The 16,403-nt window shown below is 42.8% G+C and overlaps 2 protein-coding genes across 4 annotated transcripts; both read left to right on the top strand.

The window, feature by feature from the left end:
• Window positions 1–593: 593 nt before the first annotated feature.
• Window positions 594–1,370, top strand: LOC105529333 (histone H1.4). Its single transcript, XM_011966445.1, has one exon. The coding sequence runs from the start codon at window positions 654–656 to the stop codon at window positions 1,311–1,313; it is 660 nt and encodes a 219-aa protein (XP_011821835.1). The 5' UTR covers window positions 594–653; the 3' UTR covers window positions 1,314–1,370.
• Window positions 1,371–2,275: 905 nt separating this feature from the next.
• On the top strand, window positions 2,276–16,056 carry LOC105529332 (histone H2B type 1-M-like). Of its 3 annotated transcripts, none has more exons than XM_011966441.1 (2): window positions 2,276–2,752; window positions 15,685–16,056. In XM_011966441.1, the coding sequence occupies exon 1, from the start codon at window positions 2,291–2,293 to the stop codon at window positions 2,741–2,743; it is 453 nt and encodes a 150-aa protein (XP_011821831.1). In that variant the 5' UTR covers window positions 2,276–2,290; the 3' UTR covers window positions 2,744–2,752; window positions 15,685–16,056. The 3 variants fall into 3 exon arrangements, with proteins under 3 accessions (XP_011821831.1, XP_011821834.1, XP_011821832.1); XM_011966444.1 differs by lacking the exon at window positions 15,685–16,056 and adding an exon at window positions 7,472–7,689; XM_011966442.1 differs by lacking the exon at window positions 15,685–16,056 and adding an exon at window positions 3,050–3,311.
• The last annotated feature ends 347 nt before the right edge of the window (window positions 16,057–16,403 follow it).

Raw genomic sequence — 16,403 nt, 5'->3', positions numbered from 1 at the left:
GTCCCAGGGGTCCAAAACTTAATGTCAAATGAGGAATAATTTGTTTAGCATTAAACTAAACCAGTTTGATGAACTCAAATGCCCTCGGCTCAATAGGCAGGACTCTCCGAGGAGCCTGTGTTACTTCCCTCACTTAAGTGCAGATTTGTAATAAAAATCTTAATGCCAGTGGCATGCTTTTTGGATATATCAGAAGCTAACCACTTGGAGAATCATATTTGAGAGGTCAGAAAACTCCACAGTTAAAGATCGGTTTATAATTTACGAAGAAAATAGAAAGTTTTGTTTCTCTGAGTTGAAATTTGCCAAGCACGGCGGGAAATATTGCAAGTTTTTGGCACAAGGCTTTGTGCTTTCCTCATAATTTGAGATCTGCGTGAAGCCTGAGGGTTCGGGGATCATTATCTGAGAAAAACCGGGTAGTTCGGTGCAGACAATTTTTATATTTTTGGCTTTTTTTGAGGTGTAACAAACACAACTCGGGATCCGAGAGGACACTCTGCGGCTGCCAGCGAGGCGGGCTGGACAGCGCACCAATCACGGCGCAGCTCCGCCCTATATAAACGGGCGGGCGCAGCGCCGCGGCCCGAGTCCCGGCCAGTGCCTCTGCTTCCGGCTCGAATTGCTCTCTCTCTCTCACGCCTGCCTTCAACATGTCCGAGACTGCGCCTGCCGCGCCCGCTGCTCCGGCCCCTGCCGAGAAAACACCCGTGAAGAAGAAGGCCCGCAAGTCCGCAGGTGCGGCTAAACGCAAAGCGTCTGGGCCCCCCGTGTCCGAGCTCATTACTAAGGCTGTTGCCGCCTCCAAGGAGCGCAGCGGTGTATCTTTGGCCGCTCTCAAGAAAGCGCTGGCAGCCGCTGGCTATGACGTGGAGAAGAACAACAGCCGCATCAAGCTGGGTCTCAAGAGCCTGGTGAGCAAGGGCACTCTGGTGCAGACCAAGGGCACCGGCGCATCGGGTTCTTTCAAACTCAACAAGAAGGCGGCCTCCGGGGAAGCCAAGCCTAAAGCTAAAAAGGCAGGCGCGGCCAAAGCCAAGAAGCCTACAGGAGCGGCGAAGAAGCCCAAGAAGGCGACGGGGGCAGCCACCCCTAAGAAGAGCGCCAAGAAGACCCCAAAGAAGGCGAAGAAGCCGGCTGCGGCTGCTGGAGCCAAAAAAGCGAAAAGCCCGAAAAAGGCTAAAGCAGCCAAGCCAAAAAAGGCGCCCAAGAGCCCAGCGAAGGCCAAAGCAGTGAAACCCAAGGCGGCTAAACCAAAGACCGCCAAGCCCAAGGCAGCCAAGCCAAAGAAGGCGGCAGCCAAGAAAAAGTAGGAAGTTCCTTTGGCCAACTGCTTAGAAGCTCAACACAACCCAAAGGCTCTTTTCAGAGCCACCCACCGCTTTCAGTAAAAGAGCTGTTACACTATCAGGGGGTGTGGCCGGGGGAAAAAAACGATGCCAAGTAGGGGCGGGTCTCCCGGGAACAAAGTCGGGAGAGAGGAGCTGTTTTTGACCAGGGGGTCATTTCGCGTTCTGTCGGCCAAGCAGGAGTGCAGCCGCGTCATTGAGCTTTTATTGCGTTTTCGAATACTGGAGTTAAAACCCATTTCGATCTCTGTAGTACTTAACACTTAGCGAGATCTGGCCTGCAAATAGCATGGGAAAAAAAGTCGGGATTTTCCTGGGCTTCTAGGCTGGGAAGTATGAGTTCCGAATAGAGAACAGTATCCATTTCCGTGCTGGCTCCCTACAGAGTATGGCAAGCAATGAAGGAGTGCAGAGGAGTACGTCTCGACACAGGTGGCATAGTACACTATTTCAACCACTGCCACAACTAAAAATTAGAAATTGACACTGCAGAAAATACTTGGTCCTTAAATGTAGCATTTGCATAGATGAAGGACTTCCCAAACGCAAAACTGCCAGACTTCCAGGGATATCCCAATTACCATGACTTCTGTATGCAACGAGTCCTATAATTTGTTAGAGGAAGAAAGAAAATGTGACCTCTCCCAATCTAAAGTATCTTTCAGTATTCGTTCTGACACCACAACGCTAATAAAAAGTGTGATCTCAAAAACAACTGCTCCAAGAGAAGTGCACAGCTGACTTGTCTAAAGACGACTATTTATAGTAGCCTCGGGTAGTCTGGTCTGGGCTTTCTGATTGGGTAAAAGTAAAGTAATGAAATAGCCAATGAAAAGGTAGACTTTTAAGTGTCGTTTACATTGGCATTTGTGACGACACACGAAAATTAATCCAATCGTAAACGAAATCTGATTAACCTCATTTGAATACCGCATCTATAAATGAACGGGGCATCGGTGGGAGTGATTATTTTCTCAGGTGTTTGCGACAGTGTTGTAATTATTAACGTTGCTATGCCTGAGCCTACCAAGTCTGCTCCTGCCCCAAAGAAGGGCTCCAAGAAGGCGGTGACTAAGGCGCAGAAGAAGGACGGGAAGAAGCGCAAGCGCAGCCGCAAGGAGAGCTATTCCGTGTATGTGTACAAGGTGCTGAAGCAGGTCCACCCCGACACCGGCATCTCTTCCAAGGCTATGGGGATCATGAATTCCTTCGTCAACGACATCTTCGAGCGTATCGCCGGCGAGGCTTCCCGCCTGGCGCACTACAACAAGCGCTCGACCATCACTTCCAGGGAGATCCAGACGGCCGTGCGCCTGCTGCTTCCGGGGGAGCTGGCCAAGCACGCCGTGTCGGAGGGCACCAAGGCCGTCACCAAGTACACCAGTTCCAAGTAACTTTGCCAAGTAAGCATCTTTACACCTAATCCCAAAGGCTCTTTTAAGAGCCACGCATGTTTTCAGTAAATGAGTTGTAATTTCATTCAAAAGGGGGATTATTGGATTTCTCAGCACCATACTACCAATCTTTAATGTTATGTTAGTACTGCAGAGGAAATACTTGGAAATTATAGGTAGTAACAATAGGTACCAGAAGTTGAGTGCTATGGGCACATACTAGATCATTAGCTCATTTAGTGTCAGATAACACTAACATAAACTGAAAGTACTGTAAGTGTACAGCTCTTTCGTTTCCGTGTGCAGATTTCCAAGTTGATCGTGATGTTGATCTGGGACTTCGTGTGGTGACGGCCCACCCTGAGCACAAAAGAGCACCCTTTTGCAACTTCCTTCTGTTTGGAGCTTTCTCCACCATCACCTCCGCCCCCCATTTTCTTGTAAAATTTTTACCATGCAGATACGTGATAACTGCAAGTAAAGGCTGAAGACAATGTGAGCTGAACACGGAAGTATTACAAAGGTTTCTGGTTTGCTTTGTAATTGGGCCAGTTTCTCTCTGAAGCTCTTAGGCGAGTAGGGGAGGAAAAGGCGGATCCTAGGCGCTGAGGTGCAGGAAAAAAGAAGCAACTTCTGAGACACCTTAAAATTATTTTGCTAAACCGTCTTTTTCAGAAAGCTATTTAATTTATAGTTTTCTTTTGGCAGCTTTCAGGTTAAAAGTTCACTAGGTAACGGCAGAAACCCAAATAGTCATTAAGGTGTCTGACTGCAGGTAGACAATAGTTACCGCAGGACTGAAGCCCCCTTTGCAGTACAATTTACCCTTTCCTAGATGCCCCTTAGTACCTAGGACTGGATAAGGTAGAAAGGGAAAGAAAACCTCCTTCTGGCAGGATGTAGCTTCTGCTGCACAAGATAGAATGATGACAAAAGGTTTTCACTGCTGGGGAATGGATGATTGTGGGAGAAAAAGAATCTCAGAAGAGTCGAGAGGGAACAAGGAGGGAGTGGCCATAAGGAAAGGAACCAATACTTACCATGTGAAAATTGTGAGATGGATGAGGCTAGGTTTGGAGTCAAATGTTAGCTGAGATGGAGAACTTAGGTGGTGGATGATCATTGTCTAAAAGACGAATGAGTTTAGAAGTTCATTGTCCTCATGCCCTCAACGTCCTCATGCCCTCATAAACAAACATGAAATCTTGGATTATGGGATACATTTTCCATAACGCAGCAAGCTTGGTACTTGAACGGATAACTAAAAACCTGAATAACAGTTTCTAAATTCTTAAAAGTAACAAAGATGGTCTTAAAAAGTAAAGAGAAATCAGAGCCAGGGATTTGGCCCATGTTAAACCCCAAGCACTACAGCTGGCTTTTACCCAACCTTTAACTTTCATTTTTAGGGTGTTATATGGAAACCGATCAGGGTATATAGGGCCTGATAAGAAATCTTTTTAGGTGAAGGTGAGACACCAGACGAAAATCTGTCACCTCAGGGTAGAAGGATGAACTGGAAATAAACACACATACAAACCCATCACAGATGAATGCAAATAAAAGAGTCAGCTCTGAAGTTGGGTTCTGAGTGTTTCATGTGTCGGTGTGAAGAGATCACCAAACAGGCTTTGTGTGAGCAACATGGCTGTTTATTTCACCTGGGTGCAGGCAGGCTGAGTCCGAAAAAGGAGTCAGCAAAGGGTGGTGGGACTATCCTTGGTTCTTACAGGTTTTGGGATAGGTGGTGAAGTTAAGAGCAATGTTTTGGGGGCAGGGGGTGAAGCTCACCAAGTACATTCTCAAGCGTGGGGAGAATTACAAAGAAACTTATTAAGGGTGGGGAGATTATAAAGAACATTGATCAGTTAGGGTGGGGTAGAAATCAATCACAATGGTGGAATGTCATCAGTTAAGCTATTTTCACTTCTGTGGATCTTCAGTTGCTTCAGGCCATCTGGATGTATACGTGCAGGTCACTGGGGATATGATGGCTTAGCTTGGGCTCAGAGGCCTGACATTGAGCAGTATAGATTCCACTGCTAAGGTTTGGACTACAAGCCATCCTTGATGCTTACTTATTCCTGGCATTCATACCATAGGGATTCAAACACCCAAGCTGAGAATTTAATTTAGGCATATCCCAGGCTGGTTTTGTGCCCCTGAGCACCGGGTAGAAACAAATACAAGTCATCTCTGGAAAACAAGCTTCACTTTACACCTCAACAAATTGCCACAGCTAAAATATACCCCCCAAAACGCACAGCAGCTTCACAATCAAAATTGACCAAACATCATGAAACCAGAAGTATGACTAATGAAAACAAAAGCAACAGACAAGGGGAGCTGGGTGTGGTGGCTAATGCTTATAATCCCAGCACTTCGGGAGGCTGAGGCTGGAGGATTGTTTGAGACCAGAAGTTTGAGATCCTGTCTCTGGGAAAAAAAGAAAAAAAAAAAAAAAAGCAACAAACAATGGAAATGAAAGGAATGAAAAGGGAGAATTAACAAGATACAGACTTGAGACCAGGCACGGTGGCTCACGCCTGTAATCCCAGCACTTTGGGAAGCCAAGGCAGGCAGATCACAAGGTCAGGAGTTCGAGACCAGTCTGACCAACATAGTGAAACCCTGTCTCTACTAAAAATACACAAAAAAGTAGCCGGGTGTGGTGGTGTGCACCTTTAATCCCAGCTACTCAGGAGGCTGAGGCAGTAGAATCGCATGAACCAGGGAGGTGGAGGTTGCAGTGAGCCAAGATCGTGCCACTATACTCCAGCCTGGGCAGCAAGAGTGAAACTCTATCTGAAAAAAAGAAAAAAAGAAAGAAAAAGATTCTTATAAATATATTGAAGGACTAAAGAAATACAAAAAGTGACCACAGAGACTTGAAAAAAGAACCTAATAGAAATTATAGAAAATAAACATATAATTATAAGACAAATTAAAATTAAAAGCTTACTGCATGAGTTTAACAGCAGCCAATTGGACCTACCAGTAGAAATTTAATAAACTATGTAATCAGATCTTAAGGAATTATGTGAAATGCAGAGAGAAAAATGCAAAAGTGAGTTTAAGAAACCTGGAATTAGGGCCAGGGAAGGTGACTCATGCCTATAATCCCAGCACTTTCAGAGGCGGAGGCAGGAGGATAGCTTGAATAATATGGCAAAAGCCCGACTCTACTGAAAATACAAAAAATTAGCCAGTCATGGTGGTGCGTGCCTGTGGTTCCAGCTACTCAGGAGGCTAAGGTGAGAGAATCACTTGAGCCAGGGAAATTGAGGCTGAAGAGAGTCATGATCACACCACTGCACTCCAGCCTGGGCAATGAGAATGAGACTTTGTCTCAAATAATAAATAAATAAATGAAAAGAGACTTGGAATTAGTAGTAAAATATGATCTGGCGTGGATCTAATCACAGTACCAGAAGAAACAATCAGGTAGAATGATGCAAGTGTGAGATTTAAAAGATCGTGACCAATAATTTTCTAGAATGGATGGATTACTAATAATTAAAAATAATATAAGAAAATAAAAATTGAAACTAACGTATTGCTCATCAAAGCAAGCCTTGGTTAAAAAAGTAAATATTTAAACAGAAAAATTGTACAAAAAAAACGGAGTCACTGTGTGCTGTGAATTAATAAACTCCCCAAATTTTTAAAGATGTAATACTGATTTTCAAAATATTGTGACTTCTGTTACATATTGACATATGACCTCACACTAAAGCACTGTTTGAAATTCTGTATGTAGGAGGATAATTGGACAATTGGTTATTTACGTGAATTTTGTGTCTAGCTAACTATCAAATTCTATTAATCCTAATCAATATTTAGACGACTGACTTGATTTTAATTGCATATAGTACTATTATTAGCAAATAAAAATGTTTGATATTCTCTCCAGTAAGTATTTATTGTTTGCTTTCATCATCTTACTGTGCTAGCTACATCACAAACAATATGTCATATTAGACATGCTAGCAGGTATTGTCTTTTTCCTCGTGTTCATAGAAATGACTTCAGTGGTTGAAAATTTATAATTGCCTTTGTGTGTATGTGCATGCATGTGTATATGTAGTTTTCACTGTGTTAATGTAGTTTTTGGTTTTTGTTTCTTTGTTGTTGTTTTGAGACAGAGTTTTGCTCTGTTGCCCAGGCTGGAGTGCAGTGACCGGATCTCTGCTCACTGCAACCTCCACTTCCCAGCCTCCCGCCTTCACTTCAGCCACCTGAATAACTGGGGTTACAGGCACACACCACCACACTCGGCTAATGTTTTTGTATTTTTAGTAGAGACAAGGTTTCGTTATGCTGGCCAGGTTAGTCTCAAACTCCTGACCTCAAGTGATCTGCCCGCCGTGGGGTCCCAAAGTGCTGGGATTACAGGTGTCCGCTACCGTGCCGAGCCCTATAGTTTCCTTCTATTCTTCTTTTAAGATTTCATATTAGGAATGATTTATGAATTTTATTCGATCACTTTGACATCTGAAGAAATCATATGCTTTTTCTTTTTAACCCTGTTGCCATGAAGTGTAGATAGATTTCCTTGTGTTGATTCATACTTTTATTCCTAGTCCAAATCTTACTTGGTCATGTTATATTATTATCTTAAATAATAGCTGGGTAAATTTTGTTAATATTTTTCATGGATTTTTTCCATTTCTATTCACATAAAATCATTCTATGATTTCTTCTTTTTTCTTTTTTTTTTTTTTTAAGATTTAGTCTCTCTCTGTCACCTAGGCTGAAGTGCAGTGACATGATCTCGGCTCACTGAAACCTCCACCTCCTGGGTTCAAGTGATTCTCCTACCTCAGCCTCCTGTGTAGCTGGGATTACAGGCATGAGCTACTGCACGTGGCCCATTCTATGATGTTCTGTTTTGGGCTTACCTTTATCAAGTTTCATTACAAAAATTATGGTGGCTTTGTAAGCTTCATTGTGGGGTTCTCCATCTCTGCTAAGTTATCTATTGCAGTGTAACAAATTATCCCAAAACTAATTTCTGTGAGTCAAGAATCCAGAAGTGATTTAGCTAGGTGGTTATGGCTCAGGGTCTTGTTGAGGTTGAAGTCAAGTTGTAAACATAGGCTACAGTCATCCGAATCCTTGACTGTAGCTGGAGGATTCCCTTCCAAGGTGGCACACTCACATATCTGGCAAGTTCAAGCTGACTGTTGGGGTGGAGGCCTCAGTTCCTTGTCCGTTAGACCTCTCTAGAAGGGTAACTGATTATCTTCAAAAACCAAACAACTGTTATCTCTTAGCAGGAGAAAACAGAAAGAGAAGGGGGAAGGAATAAGCCACAATGCCTTTTGTGAACAAGATTCGAAACTCACACACTTCACACTTTTTAAACGTTATTTATTTATTTATTTATTAGAGACAGAGTCTTGCTCTGTCACCCAGGCTGGGATGCAGGGACCTGATGTAGCTTACTGCACCTTGGAACTCCTGGGCTCAAGCAATCCTGCCTCAGACTCCCAAGTAGCTGAGACTACAGGTATGAGCCATTTCATCTGGCATATGTTTTTCAATATAAGCAAGTCACTGAAATCTGGCACATACCCTGAAGTAGAATTAAGCTACACCCTTTCAGATAAGAATAGTAAAAGAATTTCTTGAAATACTCCAAAGCCAAAAATTTGGACATTGACCCCAACTGCAAAAATACCTCAGCAAGTTCCAAAATCTTGAAGACTTCTGAGTAGATCCCCCCATAGGTGAGAAGGCCAACCACAGGCAACACTCAGTGGTAGCAGGAGGTGGCAGGGGTGAGGGCAGGAAGCAGTGCCCCTCCCAGTCTCCCAGCAGATCTGTCACCATGATCAGCCAGCCCTCTATACCACCCACCGGCCAGCTCATCCTGGAAAATGACAAGTGGACAAGCCAACACTCCGATTTGGGGAAGTGAAAAACCATTTAGCCCTGGTGCTTGACGCAGGGAAAGGGATGGGATGGGCAAGAGTCCATGGCCATGCCCAGTCCCAGGACAGGGAACAAAAAAAGGACAGGCCTGGAGTTATTAGCATGGGCCTTTGTACTGAGTAGCAAATGTGCACACCATTTAGGCTATCAGAGTACCCCTGGACAGGAGCCTCCACATCCCCTTCCCTCTCCTCTCTCTATGATTCTTTACATCCTAACTTCTAAGTGGGGAGAGCAAGGGGGAGATATATATAGATATATATTTATTTTATATATATATAATATATAAATATGTATTTATATATATGTAAAATTATATACATATATAATTTTAAAGTATTGCTGGTTCATCTGGATTACCAAAATCTGCAGCCCTACCATAGCTAGGAGGCTGCAACCCTGGTCCCCAAACCTCATGTCTTCCTGCTCCCCTTCCAGTCCCTTCCAGCCAACTATGCAGCCCACAAGAAGGCTCTGCAGGCCCCATTGCCCAGCACCATCCCATGGAAGGCTCTGGTGGCACCCCTGAGCCCAGGAGAACCAGCACCTTGATCTTGTAGGGTTTGTCATCACCATGTTCTCTCTCTGCTGTCCCTACCATGCCCATCTGCCATTTTCTGGGAGAAGGAAACCAAAGGATCTAAACTTGGGCTTGGGGGGAGATTCTAGCCTCTCCTCACTCCCCTCTTCCCACACTCTTTACTCCCCAGCCCAGACAGATGCTGCTTATATCAGGAAAGAGTATTGAAAGATGATTTATTTTTCTCTGACCTTTCTGTCCCTGGGAAAATGGGAAAAAAAAAATCAACAATTAAAAAACAAGAAATCAGCTGGGCGCGGTGGGTCGCGCCTATAATCCCAGCACTTTGGGAGGCTGAGGCTGGCGGATCACTAGCTCAGGAGATGGAGACCATCCTGGCTAACAGGGTGAAACCCTGTCTCTACTATAACTACAAAAAAATTAGCCAGGCGTGGTGACTGGCGCCTGTAGGAGGCTGAGGCAGGAGAATGGCGTGAACCCGGAAGGTGGAGCTTGCAGTGAGCTGAGATCACGCCACTGCACTCCAGTCTGGGCGACAGTGCAAGACTCCATCTCAAAAAATAAATAAATAAATAAATAAAAGATAAATAAATAAATAAATAAATAAATAAGAAATCAGAAATCCCCCAACTAATCCACAGAAAATGATGTCTATCCTCTCCCCTTGGATTTTTGTTTTTGGAAATATTTTTAAGTTGCCTTATTGTGCAGTGGGAATCTGAAATACCCAAATGTCTGTTTTCCACGGTGGAGAGCCAACCTAAAGAGCTCCCACCTTCTCTGGATGTGCCTGGTCTTGGACTCCCTAGAATCTTTCTCTGGGCTGCTGCATGTACACAGCCTCTGTCCTGGAGGCAAGGGTTGGTGGTGGCTTGGATCAGAACCATGCCAAGATATCCCTGCTATTGCATCGTTTGAAGCTGACATCCTGTGTCTGTACACAGCTGCTACCGTTGTGTCCTTACTCTGCGTGCTTTTGCCTCATGCCAGGCCCCATCCTGCCATGGCATCTTTCATCCTACCCATGAAACCCCAAGGCCAAGTTTGTTTGAAGCAAACTTGGCCTGCATCTGGAACATACTTGTTCTCAGCTTGAACATCTCCCCTACCCCAGAGACAAAATGCGAACACCCACAGCTGAGGCTTGGAAATATTTCCTGCGTTGACCTGAAAGATCTCTGAGACCTCAAGGAGGCTCTGTCTCTCTTAAAAAGTAGAGAAAGTTGCCATTCTCCTACTAGAGTCTGGTGAAGTATCCCCATCTTGCATCCCCTCTCTGTAAGCCACCTATCTCTGCCCATCCTCCAATTGACCTCACCTGGGAATGAGGGATGAAAAGGAGGTGGGGGCTGGGAGGGAAACCTGCCAGCTGGTGAAGCCCGGTGGCAGGAGAATACATGTGGACATAGAGTATACCTGACTTCTCTTCTTCAGTCACTGACTGGGTTGGGCTGTGAATGACAGTGGAATGGCTGAAGTCTGCTGTCATCAGAAGCTAGGGAGTGTGATGAAGGACTGACCCACAAAGACTGGGATGTGTGTCGGGTACAGGGATAACTACATGTTCACTCTCGGTGGGATCTGGGCAACACAGAGGAGTTGGTTGTCCTGTTGCTCACTGACTCAATGTCTTTGACCCTCCTTTTCAACTGATTACTCTGTTGAGCCCAAAGGCTGGGAGTAGGAGACAGTATCACAGGCTGACAAATCACAGCCTGTAACAGTATCACAGGCTTGTCTGTTACCTTGGACATCTCATTGCTTTTAGCCTGGGCCCTTCCCTGCCTTTGACCTCTCAGTGGTTGGTATGTGGGAAGCCCATTTCAGTTCCTATGACCCATGTCTCAAACCATGGTCTCTGCTATGACAGTGGAATCTGAGGCATTTCCCTGCTCAGTCTGTTGCCTGCTTCACATCGTACCAGATACTGGGCTCCTGGATCCCCTCCTCTTTCCCTTTATTCCTCCTTTCCTTCAGGTCATGCAGTCATGTACTATATCCAGCACCACAGAAACTTCATTCTTTTTCCTCTGCTGCATCTGGGGGCACAAAGAAACCTTGGGATGTGGGGAAAGGCTCTTCTTATCTGGGGTTTACTCCCAGGTCAGGGAGCTGCCATCTTCTTCACACACATTCCTCAAAGAAGAAGCCCCTTTGGGGCAGGGAGGTAAGGACTTCATCTCAACATAGATTGGTGGTTGGTATGAGCAGAGGGGGCTTTTTTTTTTTTTTTTTATACAGAGTCTTGCTCTGTCACCCAGGCTAAAGTGCAATTGTTCAATCTCAGCTCACTGCAACCTCTGCCTCCTGGGTTCAAGCCATTCTCCTGCCTTAGCCTCCCTGAGTAACTGGGACTACAGTCATGCACCACCATGTCTGGCTAATTTTTGTATTTTTAGTAGAGACAGGGTTTCACCATGTTGACCAGGCTGGTTTCGAACTCCTGACCTCAGGTGATCTGCCTGCCTCACCCTCCCAAAGTGCTGGGATTACAGGTGTGAGCCACCGCATCCGACCTCTTTTTTGCTTTTCTTTACATTATTTTCTTTCTTTTTTTCTTTTTGTTTTCTCTTTCTTTTCTTTTTTTTTTTTTTTTTTTTTTTTTTGTAACATGATAGGAGTTAATGTTGCAAAGAGTAGTTTACATCTTCAACTTCTGAAGACACTTGAATTTAGGACCAATGGATCTGTGACAAGCATGCCAGAAGTGGCGGGGACCATCAGGGCTAGCTACTTCATACCTACCATCCTCCCATGGGGATCCAAGACCTGAGAAACAAAGCAACAGCCTGCCCAGATCCCTCTTTTCATCATATCTCTTTCAAGGTTTGTCCATGCCAACACAACCTTTGAGCATCGAACATCAGAAGGTCTGTGTGTCTCAGCCCTGTTAAGGGGCAGGTTTCTCTTTCACCCGCTCTTGTACCTGGGAACAAATGCACTCCCAGGGCTGGATGGCCCTCCCCCAGCTTAGACCCCTGAGGCTCAGATAGAGGTGCTAAGCCCCTATGTCAAAGTTGCTAAATATTTTTGTGTTGTTCTATCAATCCTTTTCCTGGTGATTGATTTTACAAAAGTAAGTAAGCTGCTTAGAAGGCCCTGGAAGTGAGGAGAAGAGCAAAGGAAGATGACTATGGAGGGTGAGGGTTGATTTTGTCAAAAAAGGCTAGGTAGAGTAATCTGAATTATCTGGTACCCTCCAGAATGGAATCCTCCCATGTTGAAGGGTCCTTGGATTTTCCCCAGCCTGGACCCTATCCCCCTTCAGGCATGTTGATGGTAGAAAAGATAAGAACTCAGAGCCATTTCTCACTGGAGACAAAAACTTGTCATCTGGCTTCGTAGAGAAGGTTCCACCTTACGCTCATAGTATATCATCTTTACTATGGGCTAGGGTATCGTATTTAAAAGGACAAAAAAAAAAAAAAAGGCAACGTAAAATACTTGAATGAGCTTGTATTGTAACATTAATATTACTGAAGGTATCTGCTTTCCAGGCTGAATTGATTCATTTATTATTCTAGTCCTGCTTTAGTCCTTTGTAATTTGTGGTAATTGTGCTTTCCTTTTTAATATATATATATATATAAAAAAAGTGTATAAAAATAAAAACTTGGGCCGGGCCCAGTGGCTCACGCCTGTAATCCCAGCACTTTGGGAGGTTGAGGCGGGCAGATCACCTGAGGTCGGGAGTTCAAGACCACCCTGGCCAACATGGAGAAACCCTGTCTCTATTAAAAATACAAAATTAGCCGGGTGTGGTGGCGCATGCCTGTAATCCCAGCTACTCAGGAGGCTGAGGTAGGAGAGTCGCTTGAACCCAGGAGGCGAAGGTTGTGGTGAGCCAAGATCACACCATTGCACTCCAGCCTGGGCAACAAGAGCAAAACTCTGTTTTTTAAAAATAATAAGTAAATAAATAAATAAATAAGTAAAAATAAAAATTTGATAAGGCAAAAAAATGTAAAAAAGTTTACTGACATAATTTAAAACCACTATACCTTTTTTATATTTGAAATGCTTGGATGTAAAAAGCATTTGTGCTTTAAAGACTACATAGAAATCAAATGTACAATCACCTGGCTCTGATACCTTTATAAATGGCAGAACCTTTAAGAATTTCGACAATTCAGACTAAAATTGACCACTATCCACAGAGACAAAGCCCGATAAAATCCCTTCATATTATCCTGATGGACTTTTCCCTGATATTGTAAAGAACAAAGTAGTGCCTCTACAGGTTATATAAAACATTATCCCAGCACATAACAGGTACTTTTTAAAAAATATGCATTGAATGTATTAATTCATCTGATAAATCTTAAACTGCAGTCTGTAAAGCAATTCTCTAGTGTCTGATTGTTAGAATGTCCAACAAACAGATTGGGCCTTTTTAAAGAAAACAACAAACTGAAGCAGAGAAATTAATACAATAAAAATTTTAAATCCTAGAAAATACTGTAGAGTATGAAAAATTTTTTAAAATGGAAAAAACAAATTAATGAAATTTAAATTGCACACGAAGTTAAAACTAAGTTAATAATTTAATATATAAAACTTAAGATTAATGATTAATAGTAAAAAAAAGTTCCAAGTGTAAGATTAGTAAGATTAACTCAGCAGAGAGAGGTATAAAAAAAAGAAACCAAATAGAAGAAATTAGTCATGAAGGATTTGTAAGGAAATTCATGAAGTATGCAAAACTCCTAGGTACTGGCTTGGGCACTGCAGATACACAGAGAGAGATGGTGGTCCTTGACCTCCTGGAATGCTCAGTTAAGGAGACTTACAGCTAATTGTTTTCATTTACCTTTGTCTTTCACTAAAGCCTAAAGAAGTGTGTCTGATACTCTGGAAATCTTCAGCAAAGTCAAATGAAGTTGGGCTCATACAGGAACTACCAAATTAATTGCATCAAGGCAAACATATTTATTCTAATTTTTGAGTAATAAAATACTCTGTTTTAAAATGTCAAAATATTATTTATAAATACAAAACAATATTTTATAAATATTATAGCCAAGTTACAATTACTTTCTAGGAAATTGGGGACAGCATGAGAAAAAAGGTGAGAGAAGTTGAGAAGGACTCAGAAAAGGAACGGAAGAAGCAAACTCCTACTAAAAAAGGGAGGGGCCAGCTGCAGTGGCTCACAGCAATTTCGAAGACCGAAGCAGGCAGATCACGAGGTCAGAAGTTCCAGACCAGTCTGGCCAATATGGTGAAACCCTGTCTCTACTAAAAATACAAAAATTAGCCAGGCCTGCTGGCATGCGCCTGTAGTCCCAGCTGTACATGGGAGGCTGAGGCAAAAGAATCCCTTGAACCCAGGAGGCGCAGGTTGCAGTAAGCCAAGAGGGAGCCACTGCACTCCAGCCTGGGCGGCAGAGGCTGTCTCAAAAAAAAGAAAAAGAAAAAGAAAAGGTGGGGCGGGAAAGAGCTTGGAGACCTAAGAGAAACCAAAAGCAAAATATGGTAGAAAGACAGAGAGAAAACCAAAAGGGGACATAAGTACATAGGCCTTGTCATATACTTGGTGTCTCAGTTGTGTGTAATACCTGTCAAATAACTGAAATATTTCTCACATTTCTTGGGTTTTGGATTAAGCAGATTGACGAAAATGTCACCACATCTGAGAGGTTTTCTCTGACCATCAAATGTAAAATGGCACCCTTCTATCCTCATTCTTAACTTGCTGTATGCATTCCTCATTATACTTAGCACTATCTTAAATTTGTTTATTGTTTGCCTCCCCTTCCAATCCTGAAGACCGTAAGGTCCATAAAAACAGGGAGTTCACCTGTTTTGCTGCTGGTTTCCTGATGCCTAAGGCTGTTCCAGGCACATGGCAGACTCTCAAAAAGTATTTGCAGCATGACATAATTTCTAACATAATTGAAGTGCACAAATATCTATAACTACAGGAATAGAGGCCACTACTGAGTTGTCACAACGGTTCAACTGAATGAGTGACTCAGATTTTCTGGGTTTCACTTTCCTCATCTATACAAAGAGGATAATAATAGTAGATCACTTCTTAAAGTTATTTTAAGATAGTTCATGTAAAGCTCTTAAAACAGTGATGGACTTTTAGTAAGCACTTAGCAAAATTTAACAGTTATTATATTTTCCTTTTCACTGAGTTAAAATGCAAATTAGAGTGTTCAAACATTTTCAGGTCAAAAATGAAAGGGAGAGAATATGAGCTTTTGAACTATTTGAATCCCACCCAAGAAGAGTAGTTGGGGAAGTTGAAACAAAGATCACATTATTCAGTGATATTTCTTGACTAAGCATGACTTATTATGTGTTAATGCTACTAAAGTGTAGCTAGAACTGAAGTAGAAATTCCTATAGTTCATCATAGAAGCACATGTAAAAAGAATCCTCTTTATATAGAAAATATTAATGGTGATGGCAAAATGGCACCTAATAACTAAACCCTTCTTATTTCTTCAATCAGGGGAGAGACATGAAGGCAGAGGAGAAATGAACGCATAAAATAACTGGCAATATGAATCTATCCATAGAACTTAGGAAGTCTCGTCTGCCTGAAAATGACTGTGTGGATCCCACCCAAATCCAACTCATACTGGTTTGCTACACACTGGTTCATCAAATGAAGGTTACCGAGGGGAAGAAACTAAACAAGATGTTTGCACTTCATGTTACTTTTTGAGTTTATAAACATAAAAATAGAATTTACTTCCGTTACAGACATAGGTAATTCATTACTTGCCATGGACTACCTTTGCTAAGAAAAATCTGAATGAGAAGATGGCAAGAAGTCTGAAAAGAAAAGTTATTATTAATAAAATCTGCGGAGAATTGTAAATTCTGCCTTCATTGTTGATCCAAACCCTTCTTCTAAGACCTCCCCTTTATAGACATCTATCTATATACCTACCTACCTACCTACCTACCTATCTACCTGTTTTCACTTTACTTTCCGGCATCAAGTTCTGAGTGGGTAAGGCCTAAGCACTGATTTGGCTTTGGTAATGAACTTGAAGTTAAAAACATATTAGCTTATGCTAAGCTGCCATTTGAAAGGTCTCCTCTAGCATCTGAATTAAGGGAAACAATGTTTTGAAGCAGTCACAAAACTTTTCTAATGCATTCGATCTGAGGTAAGACCTGATAATTTGTACTTCTAAATTATCCAGGTGATGCTGATGCTGC

Source organism: Mandrillus leucophaeus, unplaced genomic scaffold (genome assembly GCF_000951045.1).
Source record: "Mandrillus leucophaeus isolate KB7577 unplaced genomic scaffold, Mleu.le_1.0 Scaffold760, whole genome shotgun sequence".
Taxonomy (NCBI): Eukaryota; Metazoa; Chordata; class Mammalia; order Primates; family Cercopithecidae; genus Mandrillus; species Mandrillus leucophaeus.
The sequence above is the reverse complement of the archived record's forward strand: the minus strand, read 5'-3'. Positions and strand labels throughout refer to the sequence as shown.